Below are 19,041 nucleotides of genomic sequence, written 5' to 3'. Positions count from 1 at the left end.
ATAGATAGATAGATAGATAGATAGATAGATAGATAGATAGATAGATAGATAGATAGACAGACAGACAGGTTTTAGAGTAGACTACACTAGAGATTAAAGTTTAAGCTGTTTAAATAGGCTCACAAATTATAACTGCCCCCTCCTCTATGTGTTGTTCACATTATCTTCATGTGGAAATGTTTAAGAAATACAAAACACATGCTCTCCAACCTCACCTGCTAGTGATTTCTCTGAACGGCTGAGTTTCAAGAGTTGGTCATCTGAGAAGTTCATGTAGATGTCATCCAGGGGATCATCCAAGAAAGGGGGCTTTTTCAGTCTCCCGATGCCAATGGTCTTTGACATATAATAGTCTGCTACATCACTGAAAGCCTCCTCCTCTGAGAACTGGAGGCCTTTCATGGTCTCTACTTCGACGAGCAGAGCTTCTGGATTGTAGTGCCCAGCCAAGGCTTTGGTGAGATAGAAACCCAGGGGAGATGCGCACCCCTCCTCCTCAGGCTTGTTTGCATAATCTGGCTGGGTTCTCTGGTCCCTGGCTTTGGACTCATCCAGTAACTCACAGAGGGTAGATGGGCAAAGCTGTGGAGGCTCGAGCGCTATTTCAATATCTTGGTTTTGTGCTTTAGAAGAAAGGGCAAGACGGATGCGTTTCTGTTGGGATACACACTCATCCAGAAGACATTTCAGCCGCTCCTCAGAAAGACGTAATGTGGAGTTTAACTGAAGAAACAAACCAAAAGTTTTCATAGTCAGTTGGTTGATAAAACATGTTTATTCTGGGCGAACTTCCAGGGATATAGCACAAGTTCAAGGGTCAGGAAAACCCTTACCCAGTACAAACAGGAAAGTGCATTGCTTTGAAGTACCCAAAGCTGTAGGGGGCCAACTAGTAACCTATAGGATAAATTTAGAAGCAATCGTACACACTAATCTGGAGAAGAGAATCATATAATATTGATAAAAAAAAATATCCAAATTAGCCACTGGCACAGAGAAAAGACAAGAGCTGAAAATGAAGTGTCTTCTGCTGGGTCACAGGGAAGGAACGCTACCATCATTTCCAGCCTGATTCCTCTGCCTCTACCCAGTCCCCAGTGTGAGCCAGTCTGAAACCGAGGTGGGGGATGGGAGGCATGCCAATGATGCCTGCCCCCCGGGGAATCACTACAGGCGTGTCTGCCCACAGCTTTCAGTGGACAAGACTGGCGAGGATAGAAAAGAAAGGGTGAAGGTGTAGCCCATCCTGAGATGTGTAGTTGCTTCAAAATGACAGGCCGAGGCAGAGGCCAGGGGCATTCCAAGAACAGCGTATTCAGGTAGAAAGATTTCATCACACAGACTCAGTCTCCACTTATAAAGATCACCCAGGGCTGAGGGTTCTAAACAAGACGCGAGTTCAAAAACATTTTTTCCTTACAGCAGTATGCCACCACACCTGGCTTGTGCAGCACCTGGGGCTGAACCCGGGACTCTGCATCCCAGGCAAGCCTTCTACTAACTGAGCTACAGAGTCACTGTATGTGTTCAGTTGTCTAAAACCAGATGCAATTAACATCCCAAACCCACGTTCTTCTTCCAGTGATGTTCTGAGGAAACACAAAAATGAACCAAGCACAGGACTCTCTTGCGCAGGAATTCAGGAGAACCACAGCAAATTATAACCAGTTCAAAAAAGAACAGTTGCCAAATGCATTAAAACACATTGAAAAGGTGCCTTCCTCTCAAAATAAATTTTTAATAAAATAAAAACCCAATGGCACCTGCCACTGTGAGTTTGAGGAGAGTAAGAAACTTGTCTAGAATTTTTTTTTTCTTAGTGATAATCTGGAAAACAATTCAGATAGCTTAACCTGAAGCTAATATGCATGTGAACAAGTAGGAGTTGAATTGCATGGCAGCAAATCCTACTTTATAAAAATGATTTCTTTATTTTTATTTTATGTGAATTGGTGTCTTGCCTGCATGTATGTTTGTGTGAGGGTTTCAAAACATTGGCGGCTGAATTACAGACAGTTGTGAGCTGCCATGTGGGTGCTGGGAATTGAACTCAGGTCCTCTGGAAGAACAGTCAGTGCTCTTAACCACTGGAGATTGTGAGCCATCTCCACAATCCTACCTTTAATAAATAACTTCCAGAACCTAGATGTGGTACTGCTCCCATTTTCAGAGCATTTCCTTCACCTTGCTACATAAATCTAGGAAGCGAATGCAACTCTCGTGCAGCAGTTGGCACTTATAATATACCTTCTGATTACACTTATATATAATTATTTACAATGAGGCGAGCAACAGCTGGGACTTAGAAAGAAGACACTGTATGATACTTACCAAACATTTGTCCTTATGAAAGTCTCAGACAACAAAACAATTAGCCCCAGTTGGTCCAGGAGAATAAAGGATTGTGGAAGTCAGGTCTCTTGGGTAACAGATAGGAGGGCAAAATGGTAAGTAATCTGCAATGTTTGGCTGCTTCCAAAAGTAATACTGATAGGTTAGAAGCTTGGAAACCCTGACAGTGTGTTTGGCTAGATATCCAGAAGAATGAAGCAATTATGAACACTGAGAGGAAAGCAAAATGTTTTGTAAAAAAACGAAGGGCACCGAATCAAATACACACAGAGGAGGTGAGAATGAAAGCTAAGCAAAAGAAAAATATATTTTACCTTTAGGACAAGCAAAAACCTTGGGAATGGAGAACTGAAGATGCTGTCTCATCTGACTTCTCTGAAATGCTCTTTTTAATAAACAACCATTTTTTAAAAAGCGATAAAGGTGCAGCTCTTTGGCAGAGAGCATACTTCCTGTGTGAGGCTCTAGCTTCAATCCTTAGTACCACCAACATGGCAAGAAAAACACAAACAAAACGCCTTCTGATTGACACTGGGGAGCTGCCCGGCTATGAGCACAAAAACAACTTTTAAAATAGAGCTTGTATTTCTTTAGCCTCTCCACAATACTAGTGGCTCTGGAAACATCATCAGCAAAAGTGACTCAAATACAGTAATCTTGAAAATCTTTAAGTTAGTTCAGTAACAGTGTTTCCGGGTGGCAGTGCAGATTGGAAAATGCCACGTGACCCACTTTTCTCATCTTCTGGTTCCTAGCAGAGCCTTGCCCACATACAAATGGCTATGGTGGAAATCAAATGAGTGAAGGGTGCCCCGGAGAGTCCTTCGTCGCATAAGCCACTCGCGGATGCTGGGCTGCACTATCTTCTGGCGCTACAGGGCCATCCTCGACCACTCTCGGTAGTAAAGCATGATGGCCGAGGCTTCATCCAGATAGCTTGTGATGGCCCTGAGCTGGTGAGCCACTCAGTGTGAGTGGCCAAGAAGCCATCTGTTCAAGCACTCAACTCCAAGAATTCACCTACATGTCATGTCAGCTGATTCCCTCACTTTCCTAAGTGTGTTAGTCTTATCATCCCTGCCCTTTTATGGGATGATAAACAGAAAATGTAACATAGTGCATTCCTGGGATTCATTTTGTTGCAGCAGAGAGCTAAGGCCCCTCCTCCCATCTTCATTCAGACACCCTTGTTGAGTCTTCTTTCGTTTTATTTCTTAAGGTCTTATACAGCTACATACCATACGTTGAGGATATTTCCCACGTGACTCTTGTCTCCTTCCCATTACCCGCTTTGTTCCTCTACGCTGCTTCATTTCTACTTCATACTTTCATGTACATGGTTTTACATCTATGTAGAAAGCAGGAGTCACGAGTGAGAGAAAAGCAGCCAATTATTTGTCTTTCTGAGCCTGGCTTCATTCACTTCATATGATTCTCTACAGCTGCATCCGTTTTCCTGTAAACAACACAGCTTCGTGCTTTATGGCTGAGAACAGCTCCTTACCCACTCCCCCTAGGCTGCTTCCGTAATTTTGCTGCTGTGAGCAATAGCATCCTAAGCATGGTGGTGTGAGTGTCTCTGTACTACATTAACTTGGGCTCCTCTGGTAAGTACGCAGGAATGATGTGGCTGAGTCAAATGGGATATACAGATATCCCACAAGAAATCTCCATGCTGACTCTCACGGTGGCCACACCCATTCTCATCTCCATCAGCTGCGCATAAGGCTCTCTTATGTCTATGTCCACCAGCATTTACGATTGTTTCTTTTCTTTCCAATATTTGTTTATTTTTGGTTTTTCAAGATAAGGTTTCTCTGTGTTATGGCCCTGATGTCCTAGAATCACTTTGCAGACCAAGCTGGCCTCAAACTCACAGAGAGCCAACTGCCTCTGCATCCTGAGGGCTGGGATTAAAAGCATGCGTCACCATGCTTGTCTACTGTTTATTTTCTTAATGCCTGCTGTTCTGATGCAGTGAGATGGACTCTTGGTGTAGTCTTGATTTGTATTCCTCTGAAGTTGTACTGCTAGTGAGGTAAGAACATTTGCTCATGTTTATTAGCTATCTGTATTTCATCTTCCGTTTACTTCCTTAGCTTTATCTTTTGGCTGGATTGTTTGATTAGCTTCTGGAGTTCTTTGTGTGTTCTAGACATTAGTGCTCTGTCAAATGTGTAGCTAATAAAGAGCCCTTCCCCTCCTGTGGCTGCCTCCCCACTCAACGTTTTCCTTTGCTACACAGAAGCTTTTCCTTTCCATGGGTCCCACTTGTTAATTAATGAATAACTAGGGTCCCGGTGAAAAGCACTTGCCTATGCCAATATCATGAACTATTTTCCCTGCTGTTTTCCTCTAGCCATTTCAGAGTTTGGAGGCTTTTGATTCTTTTAGAAGGCATTTGATTCTTTTAGTGTTGAATTTTGTGGGAGCCAGGAAATACGACTGTACTTTTTATTCTTCTAAATGTGGCTATCCAATCTAGTCTTGTTCCCCAGTTAGTGTACTGTTGGCTATAGATTTGTCATGGATAGCCTTTATTATTTTGAGATACACACCTTCTATTTCTTGTCTCTCCAGGACTTCTGTCGTGAAGGAATGTTGGATTTTGTCAAAAAGCCTTTCTGCATCTATCGGGATGATCATGTGATTTACTTCAGAAGATCTCTGTGGCGTATTCCGTTTACTGATTGGCATATGTTGGACCAGCCCTGTGTCTCTGGGGTGAAAGCAGCATGACTGTGGTGAATGGGACTTGTGGTGTGTTCTTGAAATTGGTTTGCTAGTATCTGAGCAGCCATTTTTGCATCTGTGCTCATCAGAAAAATTGACCTACACTTTTTATTGTCTCTTTTATTGTGTCTTTGACTGCTTTTGGTTTCCAGGTGATGATGACTTCGTAGGCAGAGATTGATGGCATTCTGTATTTCATTCTTTTATGGAGTAGTTTGAGAATACAACGTTAGTGCATCCTTAACAGTCTGGGAGGAGTCAGCAGTGGATATTCCTAGGCATTGGCTCTGTCTAGGTGGGAGAGTCTATATTACGGTTCCAATCTCATTGCTTGTTAAAGGTCTGATGTTATTTACCTCATCTTTTGGATTTGACCATTTAGTACTCTGTAAGTTTTTAACTACATCCTGATAGTTTTTGTTTTGTTTTGTTTTGTTTTTTAATTTTACTGGTATATGTTGTACTCTGTCTTTTAATCTCTAGTTTTATTGATTTGGTTCTATCTCTCCCTTCCTCTCCCCCCCTTCTTCCTCTTTCATTTTGGTTAACAGTTTGTTGATCTTGTTATCTTTCTGAGAACCAATTCTTCATTTTACTGCTTGATGATTTTTTCATTTACTAGTCCATCAGTTTCCACCCTGATTTTATTTGTCTCACTGCTTGGGGTTTGGCTTGTTCTTTTCCCAGGACCCTAGTGTGCAACGTTAGTTATTTGTTTTCGATCTGATTTCTTTTATGTGTGATTTGGAAGAATGGCTTTCATGTGTGTTTTCATTTTCATTCAATTCTAGGAATTTTATTTCCTTCTTAATTTAGTCATTCATTATCCATCATTCAGTAGAAGTACATTGTTTAATTCCCTGAGTTTCTGCATGTTCTGTAGCCTCTTTGATACTGATTTCTAGATTTGTTCCACTGCAATCCGAGAGAAGACAAGAATTTATTCTAGTTTTCCTATGCTTGTTAAGACTTGCTTTGTGTACTGTTACATGACCTATCTTAGAGAAAGGTCTGGGGGCTGCTAAGAAAGATGTGTAGTTTTTAGATGTCTCACTTCACCCAGAGACATTCCTTTGTTTTTAATTCTTTCTTTATTAGCCAATGTGCACACAGAAAACAAGCAGAGTTAGTGCACTGGAATTTGTTTCATTGGGAAAATCATATAAGTGTAGCGTTGACTCTTGGGCGCCCTCACTGGCCTTAAAGACACCACCTGACGCATCGCAGACCAGTAATAACTAACACTTACCAAGTACTCGCTCTAGGCCAGATACATGCGCTGACTCATCTCATCTTTGCAGGGAACCTAAGAGGTAGATGTCATTATTATTATTATTCTCACTTCCCATATGCATAACATGAGGGACCAATAAATTAAATAGTGTCCAATGTCCACAGCTGCCCTGTAGAAGAGTCGGGGTTTGTTGAAACCAGATGATTTGGGTCCAGAGTCTGACTGGACTCACTGGAAATAACTTCTCTCTCTTTCATTCTCCAAGTGTCTTTTCCCAAGCTGGTGCTCTCTTTCTATCCACTGTCACAATGGGGAAAAGACAAACGAAGCAAGCAGACAAAATAACTCTTCCACCGAGTATTTCCCTTAACTTTCAGTCTTTTGCTCAGAGTAGATCTATGTTTTAGACAAACATAGTGCACTTTCTTTCAGCTCATTAAAGAAAACCACAATGGTCGCAGCTCCATTCCCAGGGTGCCCACTGTTTACGCTCTTCCAACCAGATAATGCCAGTTTGGTATAGGAATTAAGTCTGATTCAGAGGAAACTTTCGCTTGCTGGAGATGAAGCAGGTCCCTGCCTCTCCTCCTGAGCCAAACATCTACAGTTTCCCCAGCCATAAAAATCTCTAATTACTTGGGCGTCGGATTTGTTGACAGAGCCATTGAGGTGAGGTGTGTAGCATACACAACCGTGAAATCTACCATCACAGGCTTGCAGAAGCAATCCGGGGCTTTGATGTGAGCTTAAGCTGTCAGGCATCTTTTCCCCAACAGAGTTTCTGAAGAACACCATATAAAACCAATTCCATGTCACAGGGGAGGATGGTGGGGAGACAGAACGCCCTAAAGAATCAACAACAAGAGTAAAGAGAAGGAAGTGTTTGCTGAGAACTACTTCTCCTTCAAAACAAACACCCAGAAAACATTCCACCCTCAGTGTGGCTACCGAGATACCAGTTTACAAGTCTCTACAACCACTGCTGGCAACATATGAGTAGCAGTTTACAGAAACCTTAAAAAAATAAAACAGGCTGGGGCCTGGCGGTGTCTAGAGAGATGGCTCAGCAGTGAAGAGCACATACTACTGAACTCCACATTGGTTGGCTCACAAGTACTTGCAACTCCAGCTCTGTGGGCTCCAAAGCTACATTCTGGCCCCTGAACCAGACACACACAGAGAGAGAGAGAGAGAGAGAGAGAGAGAGAGAGAGAAAGAGAGAGAGAAACATGTCACACATGACAGTCACATCAAAAAACAAAAAACAACAACAATAAATCCAAAAAAAAAAAAATAACCTGTGACAAGGTCATAATTACAGAGTCTATGAGGTCATTTAATGGTCATTAATTCCACCAAGAGCAGGAAATAAAGTCTAGCGCAACTGGGAGCTCTGTCAAGGGTTCATCACTCTCCTTCTAGATCTCCATGTCTCTTAACTTCCTCCTTACAGATGTATCCTCCTCCTCTCTCTCCCCTCACCCCAGTTTCTCCTCTCTACACCTCCACTCACCTGTGCAACTTGATCCTGAAGCAGTTAGTGCCCACCAGGCACTATGGGTACTTTGATCTTTAGAGCAAATTTTCAACAAGGTATCTTTACAGATCATTGTCAAGTCGGTGGACCTACTATATCAGGTTCAAGTGTCCGCGATAGTATGAACATGGCTAGGCATGATTTCCCAAGAATAGGCATAAGCAGAGTAGGAGATATCCCCCAAATCTACCAAACTGATAAACTACAAGAAAGGACATGCCGACCCTCTAAGACTTCCCTAGTTTCTGTAGTCTGTTTAAAGGGCTGTCTGTCAGCTTCACCAACTTCATTACATCTGAGTGCCCTCTGAATAGTTGACTAAGGTGTAAAATAAAACTGCTTGTCGGAAAACGCTCACTTGTAGTTAAGCATAGGGATGCCTGCCTGTAATCCCAGCACTCAGAAAATTAAGGTGAGGAGATTGCCAGTTCAAAGCCAGCCTGGATTACATAGCAAGAGACACAACACAGATGGAAGGAAGGAATGTGCTCCCTTGTCGGTAACATTTAAAAGGCATTTCAGTTGGAATAGAGATCAGCAATCTGGAGTCAAGATGGGATCGTACACTTAAAGGGCTCATATCAGTTCTTTTAGCCTTGTCAGTTAAGCTAAACAGAACTTAGCAGCATGGCTATAAAATAATTAGTGTCCATTTTAACACCTGCAACAGTTGAACTAAGGATTCCAGGGGATATGGGCTATTTTCCTTCCCCCAGCTTCTTCCTCCAGTATTCTGCTCACTCTCCTCTCCTACCTTCCTCTCTTGCACTGGGGCTTTCCCAGTCATATAAAGGTGGGTCTGGCAAACATACTGTCCCTAAGAGGTGTTTGCTAGAACAGAGAAGATCTGCCATGTTTTTAATCAAAAATAGAAGATATCTGGCCAGAAGAGGATCTGGATTGTAGTCAAAAGGAAAGAGATGATGCAAAGCCTGAGGCTTTAGGGATGAGGCAAGGCCATAAACAGGAAAGTGAGCCAGTCCCCTAGTCACTGGGAGGATTGGAGGAAAGAATATCACAGAGTGTGATGAAGGGCAGGGCAAACCACCCTGAAAAGAGGCACTGAAGTCTGGTACTGTTGACATAGCTAGAAAGTTCCAGACACACACAGGAGAGATCAACTTCACTACTCTGATTTCTAGTAGGGTGGCTGGTAGAAAGAGGGTCCTGATTTCTCTCTTCCATGGGACAGTTACCATTGGAGGATTTCCAGGCATTGCTGCATCCAAGTATTAACAGTAAGAGCACTTGGATCAGATCCCCTTTGTTCTGGGCAAGTCACTGGAATGGCCTTTATCACAAATCTATCACTTCCCTTTCCTGAAACCAAGCTGGGGCTCTGGCTCTGCAGAAAAGGGAGTCTGATCTCCACCCCATTTTTTCAGAAAAATGAGGTTGACTAGAGCATAAGGTATACAGATTTGCAGAAAGATGCTAGAAGGGGGCTCCAGGTTGAGCAGATGTTCAGATGATGAAGGTTCAGATGACTTCTCCATACCCAACCCCAGGAAAGTACATCCAGGAGGTCACTCCCACAATTCACTGGGATTGTTGACTTCCTGCCTTGTGTGAACTATGAGAATCATTTTTGCATTGTTGGAAGGCCTTCCTTACTTCAAGTGTATGTTTAGTTTTTACTATAAAGAGATGAGTTAAGAGAGGTCACGATGGGAGCAGAAGTTAAGAAGTCTATTAGCCGACTGTCTTAACCTTGAATGGAGCCAAATCTTGCCTCACTAGATCTAGGAGTCAGCTGAGTGGTGAGTAAATTGGAAATTCTATGTGACACTGACCCCTCACGAACCTCTCTAGGCTCTCAGGGGCTGCCTCTCCACAGCCTGTTATCTTATGCTTGTCATCACCCAAGCTTTGAACCAAAGCTATTATACCATTAAAATACCATCCCTGAGATCATCAACAATGTTTTATTGGTTGAACTAAGATGGCTGCAGAAAAACTCATCTAAAGCCAGGTCAGATCAACAAGATTTAAAAGATAAATGATGTCCACTCACATATAGCCAAGAATGGCACTGAGGAGACCATATATTGGTACAAAAATCAAGGTAGAGACAAATACTTAGCCTGTCAAGACTTTGGACAAGCCTTGACTTGGCACCATGAATACTGCTTCCTAGAGATGGGAATACAATAGGTGATCAATTCATAGCTGCCCCAAGGATGGCTCATTCCTCTAGCTTGTGAGATGATTAACATAGATGGACTCCCCCACGAGAGAAAACATTCACCTATACCCCACTCACGCAAGAAACAATATTCAACCCTAGAAACTAGAAGGAGTTTGATAACCCCTCACATGGTCAAGAAATTTCCTCACTGCAGTCCAAGAGCCAGGCTGTCTTACCACTACAGCACTCCAATGTAAGGAGATTCGGTTTGTCCATCACCTAGATCTGCACACACATGATGACCAATGCAGGAGAATGCCTAAATCTGCACATGTGTAATAACCAATGCAGGAGAATACACACTAAGGGCCAAGCTCAGGCAGTGAACCAATTCCTTCCCCTGTAGGTAGTCAGTCCTATGACATTACAGGAGATATCCCACGACAGAAAATGATCAGTTTCCCTGCCTGCTAGCACTGGCCACGTCAGTAACACCCCACTTCTTACTGTCTTAGTTGTTACCTTGAATAATTAAGTTGGAATAGCCCAAGCATTTCCCCAAGCTCTGCTGTTCCTGAGACAAGAAGAAACAGTTTCCTAGTCCTGGCAAGGCTCTGAGGGTAGCAGCTAAAGCTGCTGGGTGGGACTGGGGCCCACGGCACCAAGGAACTCTACCCAGACTCTGAAAACTGGTCCACAAGGCTCACAGAGCAACGCTCCCTCTGTACAGGAACCGCAGGGCAGCATTAACACTACTGAAAACAAAGTGGTACTCGAGGATCCCTGGGCTTCGGGGCTTAATAACCAACGCCTATTGTCATTGCTGAGACCCGAGCTAGCGGCAGACCATGACCCAAAGGGCAGGACGGAAAGAGAAAATTCCTGGGAGGCTTGGGAGGACATTTACCCAGAGCAGCCAGAAGGAGAATAGAGGTAGGATATGAACTGAGCCAGAGGAAGGAAGACAAAATCGTAGCTAAACAAAGAGAAATGACTGGCATGAGGTAGAGGAGAGGCCACACAGTGCTGTCCACTTGTTAAGGGCCCCCCACCGCAAGAACGGAGGGCTGCTTGCCTTCTGCGGACAGAGCACAAGCCTAGGCTAAACAGAAGCAGCCCCTCACAGCCCCGGAGGAATCAGAGCAAGACCGGGCAAGCTGTGCGAACACGTGGCCTCCCTCTGCATCTCAGCTGTGTCTCCAGCACCCTTTCTCCCTGCTGCCTTCTATGCTGTGTGTATTCCCATGGCCACGTGGGGAAAAGGCCTCTGGTGAAATGTTCCTTAGGCTTGCATACTATCTTTCTAGAAACTGTTGTTTCCTAACCAGAGGGACAGGCAATGAACTTAGAAGCGACGTAGAGCAGGGGGAGGCTGGTATTTCCACATTGAAATCTGTCCTCTTTTTCCTTCGCTTTCTAAAAATTGGGTGAGTCACAAAACCTCCCACTACAGACATCTAGCATCTAGCTCGCTCCAAAGCAGTAGGAACAAGTAAACCTTTGCACTGAGTAAGACAGGCATACGGAAAGCTGCTCACGGTGTGCGTGGTTCAGGTGCAATTTCCGCCGCCACCAGGATGTGAGCGTGCAGCCCCATCTGCAATGGGCAGCAGCAGCAACGGGACGAGCTTTCTCAGGGAACCACAGGCTGAAGTTCACGCTGTCCAAGTTCCGCCGGCCCTTGGTTTTGAGGGTCTGTCTGAGGTACCAAGAATGGATGGAGCCTTAAGAGATAAATCGTGCACCCTTTGCAGTGAGTCAGTGACCATGTATCCTAACAGATTTGAGAGGATAGGGGCTACCTACACCATTGGATGCTGAGAGAGAGCCAACATGAGACACAGATAGAATGTGACCTTCCTGTGAGGCCGTCTACATCTCCAGTCCTGGAAAATACCAAAATAACCAGAAAGGAGCTGTTTTCAAGGTACTTCTCTCTTTGTTTAAAATACTGAGATTTCCATGTGAGTCTGCGGGCCATGGAGGAGTGTCTCTTGCTTCACGCAGACAGGCATCTACGATCCCTTTCCCAGCCAGACCTTGAGGCATCACTAGCGCCCCCGTTGCCCACTCTGCTCTGTCTCAGCACACTCTCACCATGAAATACACTCTACCCAAAATGTCTGAACATCTCCTACTGCTTCACCTCAGAGCCTACCTGTCCAAAAATGTGCTTTCCCATTCCCCTCCTAACTGCAAGGCATAACTCTTTCAAGGAACGAACTCCCATTTAGAGGAAGCCTTTGAATCAGGATGACGTAACCCCAAGCCCTGATTCTAGGAAGGAAATCCAGGCCCACAGCCAGATGGCAGGAAACTATTTGGAAGACATCCATGCCTTTCAGCACTTCCAATCAGGCCACACCAGGCAGAGTCAGTCCTAGCCCAGTTGGACAAACCTTCGGTCCTGTCAGATTGCATTAGCTTTGATTCTTCTGCTGGCCATAAGCCCTGCACCCTAGATCTAACCTCACGCTGAATTTGTTGATGAAGGAGAGCCGCTTCTGGTCACATACAAGTGGCCTGTGGCGTTTCCCAGGGTTGAAGTGCTCCCGCAGCCCTGCCCTGTCTAGACGCGTATCTGAAGCATCTAATTACCCTGTGCCTTCTGTGCGGCACACAAAGCCCGGCATAAACACAGCACTCCCATTAATAGTGCTGCTCAGTGAACTGTCCTTTTACATTTCCAGGCTCAAAGTGAGATCGCGCTGCCAATGAGGATGATACAGTGCAGGGAGCACACTCTAAGCCATGCTGTCATCCAAATCCTGGAAGCTAAATTCTCTAGCCAGCAAACCAAAAGAGCCACCTACAGAGCTGGACACAAATGCAGAAGGACTGGTAAACCATGCTCTACCGTCCCATAAACGATGCATTCAACGTTCCCTTTCACATAAGGCTGAGATGAGTCTTTATGTTTCCCTTCACATCACCTGGGCCTTTACTAGACAAGTGTCCAGACAAGCCCATGCCATCAGCCTTGCACTAGAGTCAGGTTCAGTTAGGGCTGAAGTGTACAGGGTTGGTAGCACCACAATGAAATGGTGAGAAAATTAAGGCTCAGAGAAATTAAATACCTTCATCCAAGGCCCAGACTAATAAACAGTGTAGCCAGGGACCTTTCATCCTCACAACTGCCTTCTTCCCACTGTTGCTCAGGGGGTTTAAGCTCTGTTCCCAGGAAAGCACCTTGACAACAGCATGGTACCATGGCAAATGTCTCCCCTTCAGTTTGACATCTAACAGCAGCCTGTAGCAAAAGCCCCCTTTCATCTCACGAACCTGAAGCCAGTGTGTGAACAAGAAGAGAGGTCCAGGGGCTGGTAGCCACCCTCTGTGCCCCTACACATTGAAATCCAGGTTTTCCCATTGCAGTTCCCCCTGTGTCTACCTTCCCAATATGTGTTAAATTCTCCAAGTTGAGAACTGGGTCCTCCTCAGTGCTGTATCTCCATTATCTTCCCAGGGTCTGGCAAAAAAACGACACTTAATGAAGATTTGTAGACTTCATGATGGCTTCTTTTTAAGCGTGTGTGTGTGTGTGTGTGTGTGTGTGTGTACCTCTGTCTGTCTCTCTGTATGTGTGTGTGTGCGTGTGTGAGTGTGTGTCTTAGAGGACAATTTGTTGAAGTAATCTCTTCTTCCACCATATGGGTCCCAGGGCTTGAACTCAGGTCATCAAGTTTGGCAGTAAGCACCTTTACCTGCTGAACCATCTTCTTTGGGAGAGCTTGTACCTGCTATAGTGACAGCCCATAAACTCATAGGTCTTAGTCTGTTTACTGACCAATGATCTCAGGCCATGGCCCAGCCTAACCCCAGTACCTCTCCTCCCTCCTGAGATCTGTTCTCTATAGAGCCTGCTTTGGAAGGCAACCGTTCAACCAAAACCTGGCTTAGAATTTGGGCAGACCAGACAATAATACTTTAACTCCTGAAGAATTCCCCAACATGGAGAATTTCAGGTTCCACTGAAGGCCAGCCATCAGAAAACACTGCTGAAGGCACAAGTATGTCTTGTTTTCTCCATGTCACTATCCACAAATGGTGACTCAGGGTAAAGGGGATAATAACTGACGGAAAACGTTTCAGAGTCACACACACACACACATACACACAAACACAAAGCTCAGGAGGAATAAAAAGCCTAAATCACAGGCCTGTGATAGTCACTGCAATTCAGACAGAGAGATTAATTCGTTCTGCCATGAAAATACCCAAGTAAGATTCCATTTTTTCTTGTGGTTGGGCTTAATTAAGGATCTCTACTTGGGTGTTTAAATAGAAAGCCTCACAAACATGCAGTGAAGTGTTGCCTTTCACAAGCACTTACAGGGCAAAGGTGTTCTCAACGGTTCTTTATTCCTAAGGATAGAATTTAAATGAACGTAACGGGGCCTCCGCCTTCCTGTGAACAATTTCCAGGAAATATGTCACACTTTTCTCTTTTGGTTTCCGGTGATGGACAGATGAGTTCCAGTCCCTGCACTGCACAGGGTGCTGGGTCACTCAGATGGAACTAGGTCATCTGAAGGCTGGCGGCTAATAAGGGCTGCTCAATGTGGGGTCCTCGGAAAGATCACGTGATTAAATACGCTAAAAATGCCCTGGCTGAAGAAGCAGAGGGAGAGCCTCAGACACTGTACCTCCCGGTCAGACAGTAACGTGTCACTAGAAATAGGACAAAAATAATGAATACTTTTGTTTCCATTTGATTGAACTCCAAATTAATGTTTTAGGGTTGAATATGTGAAGTAAAAACCACAATTCCTCCCCAAAATAAGTTCTAACACTAACTGTGGGGTGACCACTGAAGTCTAACCAGCAGACAGGAATGCAGAGGGGCAGACTCAAAGACAGGCCTCTATTCACTGCAGGTAAGCTCCCCAGAGAAATGCCTACCCAGAGGCCCTCCTGCCGCATCTCCCACTGTCTGCCCATCCTGCACCAGGCTGCTTCCACAGACATACAGGAGTCCATCATTTCTGCATTTTAAGAACAGCCTCTCTCTCTCTCTCTCTCTCTCTCTCTCTCTCTCTCTCTCTCTCTCTCACACACACACACACACACACACACAATTTCTCTTATTTGCATTCTTTGGGGGAAGAGTGGGGACTGGTTTGTATGTAGCTGAAAATCATGATAATCCTCCTGCCTCTGCCTTCTCTGAGTGCTAGGGTTTACAGCCTTAAACAACTACAGTTAGCATCCCATTTTCCTTATGAAAAAAAAAAAAAGTCTTAATATAATTACTGTTAAATTGTCACCAAAATCCTCTTAAAACCACTGCAAGCCACCTGCCTAGCCCTTCACGCTCTTGTCCAGGGACCAGCTCCCTCCACATCTGTAAAACAGCTGTCAGTTCTCAGTCCCCATCATCCACCCCGGCCCCACAGCAGTGTGTGACACAACTCTTCTCTCTCTTCACTTGGCCTCTAGATCACTGCCATCTCCCGATTTCCTGCCCTTCTCCCCTCAGTACCCCTCCTCTATCTCCTGGGCCAGTGTATCTCAACCTCTTCACCTTCCAAGGAAAGCCCTGGGGCTTGATCTTGGATCTCTCCTTCTTTTCCTCTTCATCCTTGCTCTCTTAGTGGCGCCTGACATTCACACAGTGATGATTCCCAAGTACATAGTTTTGCTTGCACATCTCCTCACTTTCAGACATATCTCTATCTGCCTGGTGAGTAGGTCTTCTCAGACTTACAATGTCCACCTGAAATGTAGTGATTTTCTGCTGTCACCTTTAATCATGCTCTTGTGGTACAGTCTTCCCCAGCTCAGTGAAGAGCGGCTTCTGCCTTTCCTTTGCTCACATGGAAAACTGCAGCCCTGGCATAGCCCTTTCTCCCACAGCATCCACACAACCCACATAAGACATCTTTTCTTCTGCTCCCGCTCTCAACCTCATTCTCGCTCGCTCCACACCTCACCCCCTAGTTCCTTCTCATTAGATCTCGGCATTAGCCTGTAGTCTTGTCATTCTGCTCTCAGCTGTGCTGTCCTACCAACAAAGTCTCAATCCAAGGGCCGCCATATTGGAATGTAAGCAGAACACTTGTGTATGCTGCTGTTGGGATTCATCCAACCCAACCCAGCTCCCTCGGGGACAAAGCATTGGAACTGGATTTCTCATCACCTCTCAGCCCTTTTCTCCTCATCTCCCCTCCTCCCTCACTCCATCCAGCCCCGCTCACTGGCTTGCTAGTCCTTGACTGTAGCATCCGTGCTCTGGCCTTAGTGCCTTTGTCCCTGCCGTCCATCTAAAAATGCTTCCCATCTGGATATCAGTGCATCACACACACACACACACACACACACACACACACACACACCTCCAGTCATTTGTCTAAATGTCATCTCACCTCGCCCTTCCCTCACCACCCCAGTTAAAAACACCAGCGTCTCTGCTTGCACTGTCTCTCCGTGTGTCCTTTCTCAGCTCCCCATTCCTACAGATGTAGCACATACCCCTTTTGGACACTGCGGTAGTGCTCTTTATCCATGGCTTCACAGTCGTCAAACACAATCTGAAAATATAAGGAAAATGCCAGGAAAAAAAAAAAGGAATTCATGACCCTGTGAACTGTTTAGACTACCATGAAGAAATCTCTCCTTCCATCCTATCCAGATGCGAAACCATTCATTTGTCCAGCAGTCTTGGTTATTAGCAACCCGATGGTAATAATCCATCCATCTAAGTAAGTCAGTTTAGCACTGAGTCCTCTTACTCCAACACGTGAGGAAGGGTGAGTGCAGAACGATAAGACATTCTGAGCAATAGCAAGATGACACACATAACTCTCAGGAGAGAATCTGTTGTATTTGCCCTACTTTATTATTGGTCCTTACTACACCTAATTTATCAGCTAAAACTTTATCAAAGCCTGAATGTATGAAAAAAAAAAGCATGGAATATGTTGGGTTTGGTACTAGCCATCGTTTCAGACAGCCACTGGAGATCATGAAAAACATGTCCCACAGATCGGAGAGAACCACCGTAAACATTTGACTCACATATTTGTTATACACTTCCCCCTACTGGCACACGAGTCCTATGTATGCAGAAGCTTGGATCAATTCACTGCTCTGTTCTCAGAAACTAGAAAAGTATTTTGACATGTTAAGAATGTAGTAAATATTTAATTTAAAAACATGCTGCTTCTAAAAGAGGTATGGGCTGCATACAGACGTGTTCTTATCACAATTAATCCATCTTTTTTATTCTCAGGAAAAAAAAATGTGATCCCTTCCTTTTATATTTTTATATTTTGGTTGAGTCTAGCCTTTAATGGCTGAGCCACTTCTCCAGCTCCCCTTGCTCTTATATGATGTTTGCACTTCTTAGATCCATGTTTCAAACAATGCGTGAACTAGTTTCTTTACAACTTTATCATGCTAGTATCACAAACCAGTTTCGTTGGGACACTATGGGTTTGAGAAGTCAGTCCTCCAGTCGGCCTTCTTCGTTGTCTCTATCTACATCCTCCATTTTATCTACCTGTCATGTTATGGGAATCTCTTGCTGACTGTGATACCTGGCTATAGCATTAATGGACAGTACAGTTCAGCTCCAGTTCCCAGAACAATTGTCTACTTTACCCAGCAATTCCACATTCTAAAAATTGTATTTATCATCAAAGGGAATGAGTGTGGCATGGCACACTCATTTGAATTTGAAGGACAACGTTATACAGTCTGTTCTCTCTTTCCACGTTCTGTGGGCTCCTAGGAATGACTCAGGAGGCCAGGATGCTGAACGAAGCTCACTGCTGCATGCTGGGGGTTGTCTCCTTCCCAAAAGCACACACATAGCTTCTATCAAGGCATCAGTGGCACCTGCTAAACCTTACTCCCAAAGTCCTATTAACATGATGCCATACTGTGTAAGATGAACAGGGCAGGGTGCTCTGTGGGATGACCAACAGCCTTGTAGACAGAATGGTGACAGTCATAAGGAAGGCTGTCAAGTTACTGTGTTGCTTCTAAAAGTTAGCATAAAGTTACTGTGTTTGCACTTATAAAACAAACTGTTTGGAATATGTACTCATTTGCCTATAAGAAAGAAGCTTTCCCAGTTAAGTAAACGCACTGCAAAGATCAAAGCACGAGTTGAGCTGCTGTAGCTAAGAGACTGTATCTGAAACAGAGCTCACATCAGGGAGTCTCTGGAAGGTCTCAATGCTTTCTTTTCCCGTTAGTCTAAGAAACACATTCAAGGCTCTTTCATAATGCCCTGTCTAGGCATGATGAGTTTAGGAACTGGTCTCGGAACTGGGCAAGGGACACGATTTCTTGTTGTAATGGCTTAAATCAATCCCAGAGGTTTGTGTTATAAAACCAGATGGAACAGTTAGTTCCATGACTATTTCAGTAACAAAGGTCCTGTTACTGATGGCCATTTCCAAGGACCCTTATTTGTTATTCCTGATAAAATGTGTATCTTGCTGAATATTATACAGCTATGATACCCACCTAGTCTTCTGATGGGAAAGTGCTGGGACTTCTAACCCATTGTGGCATGCTCCTAATATTCCTAGCAACTGTAGCATCACCCATCAGCATCGCTTGGCTAGCGCAGAATGGTTCTTTTGTTCCCAAAGATGCTAGTGGCCTTTCATCATTTAATCTTCCAAACTCTTGTCCAAAAGTCTCCGTCAAGACCATCTTAAGAAATCTAGTTTGCATACAGGTCTTCAGGATCATGATATAACCCCTTCCCACATCAGTCTTAGCCTTGGGAATTGGTATTTATGTTCGCAAGACATATAAAGGAATTTTTAAACATCTCATTTGGAGCTACAGTTCAAATTTTAGCCAACAGATCAAAGAAACTATTAGAATCAATACCATCCATTCTCTAGCTAAGTACTTCCATGGCAATTAAGTCAACCCATCTAAAGTGTATTTTTCTTTACTTGACCTGAAACCTTCAAATGTGATGGTCATACATGTTCCCTGGGTATTTTGTCAATTATAATTAGCAAAGTTTGACAACTTTTTACCACCATGAACTGGCTCCTCCTAGCTTTGCCTTTATCAACAGTGTTTTAAGGT

General features: G+C 44.3%; 1 protein-coding gene across 4 annotated transcripts in view; it reads right to left on the bottom strand.

Moving 5' to 3' along the window:
* The window catches only part of Fsip1 (fibrous sheath interacting protein 1), a 117,652-nt gene that overhangs the window by 3,112 nt on the left and 95,499 nt on the right, over nt 1–19,041 (bottom strand). For all 4 annotated transcript variants that reach the window (XM_055598437.1, XM_055598591.1, XM_055598514.1 and 1 more), the window contains one exon: nt 216–723. In XM_055598437.1, the coding sequence (XP_055454412.1) occupies nt 216–723 (508 nt within the window). The remainder of the gene's footprint in view (nt 1–215; nt 724–19,041) is intronic.

The sequence above is a fragment of the Psammomys obesus genome, unplaced genomic scaffold (genome assembly GCF_907164565.1).
Source record: "Psammomys obesus unplaced genomic scaffold, mPsaObe1.curated_primary_1811, whole genome shotgun sequence".
NCBI lineage: Eukaryota > Metazoa > Chordata > Mammalia > Rodentia > Muridae > Psammomys > Psammomys obesus.
Note: the sequence above shows the minus strand (reverse complement) of the source record. Positions and strands in the feature narration are given on the sequence as shown.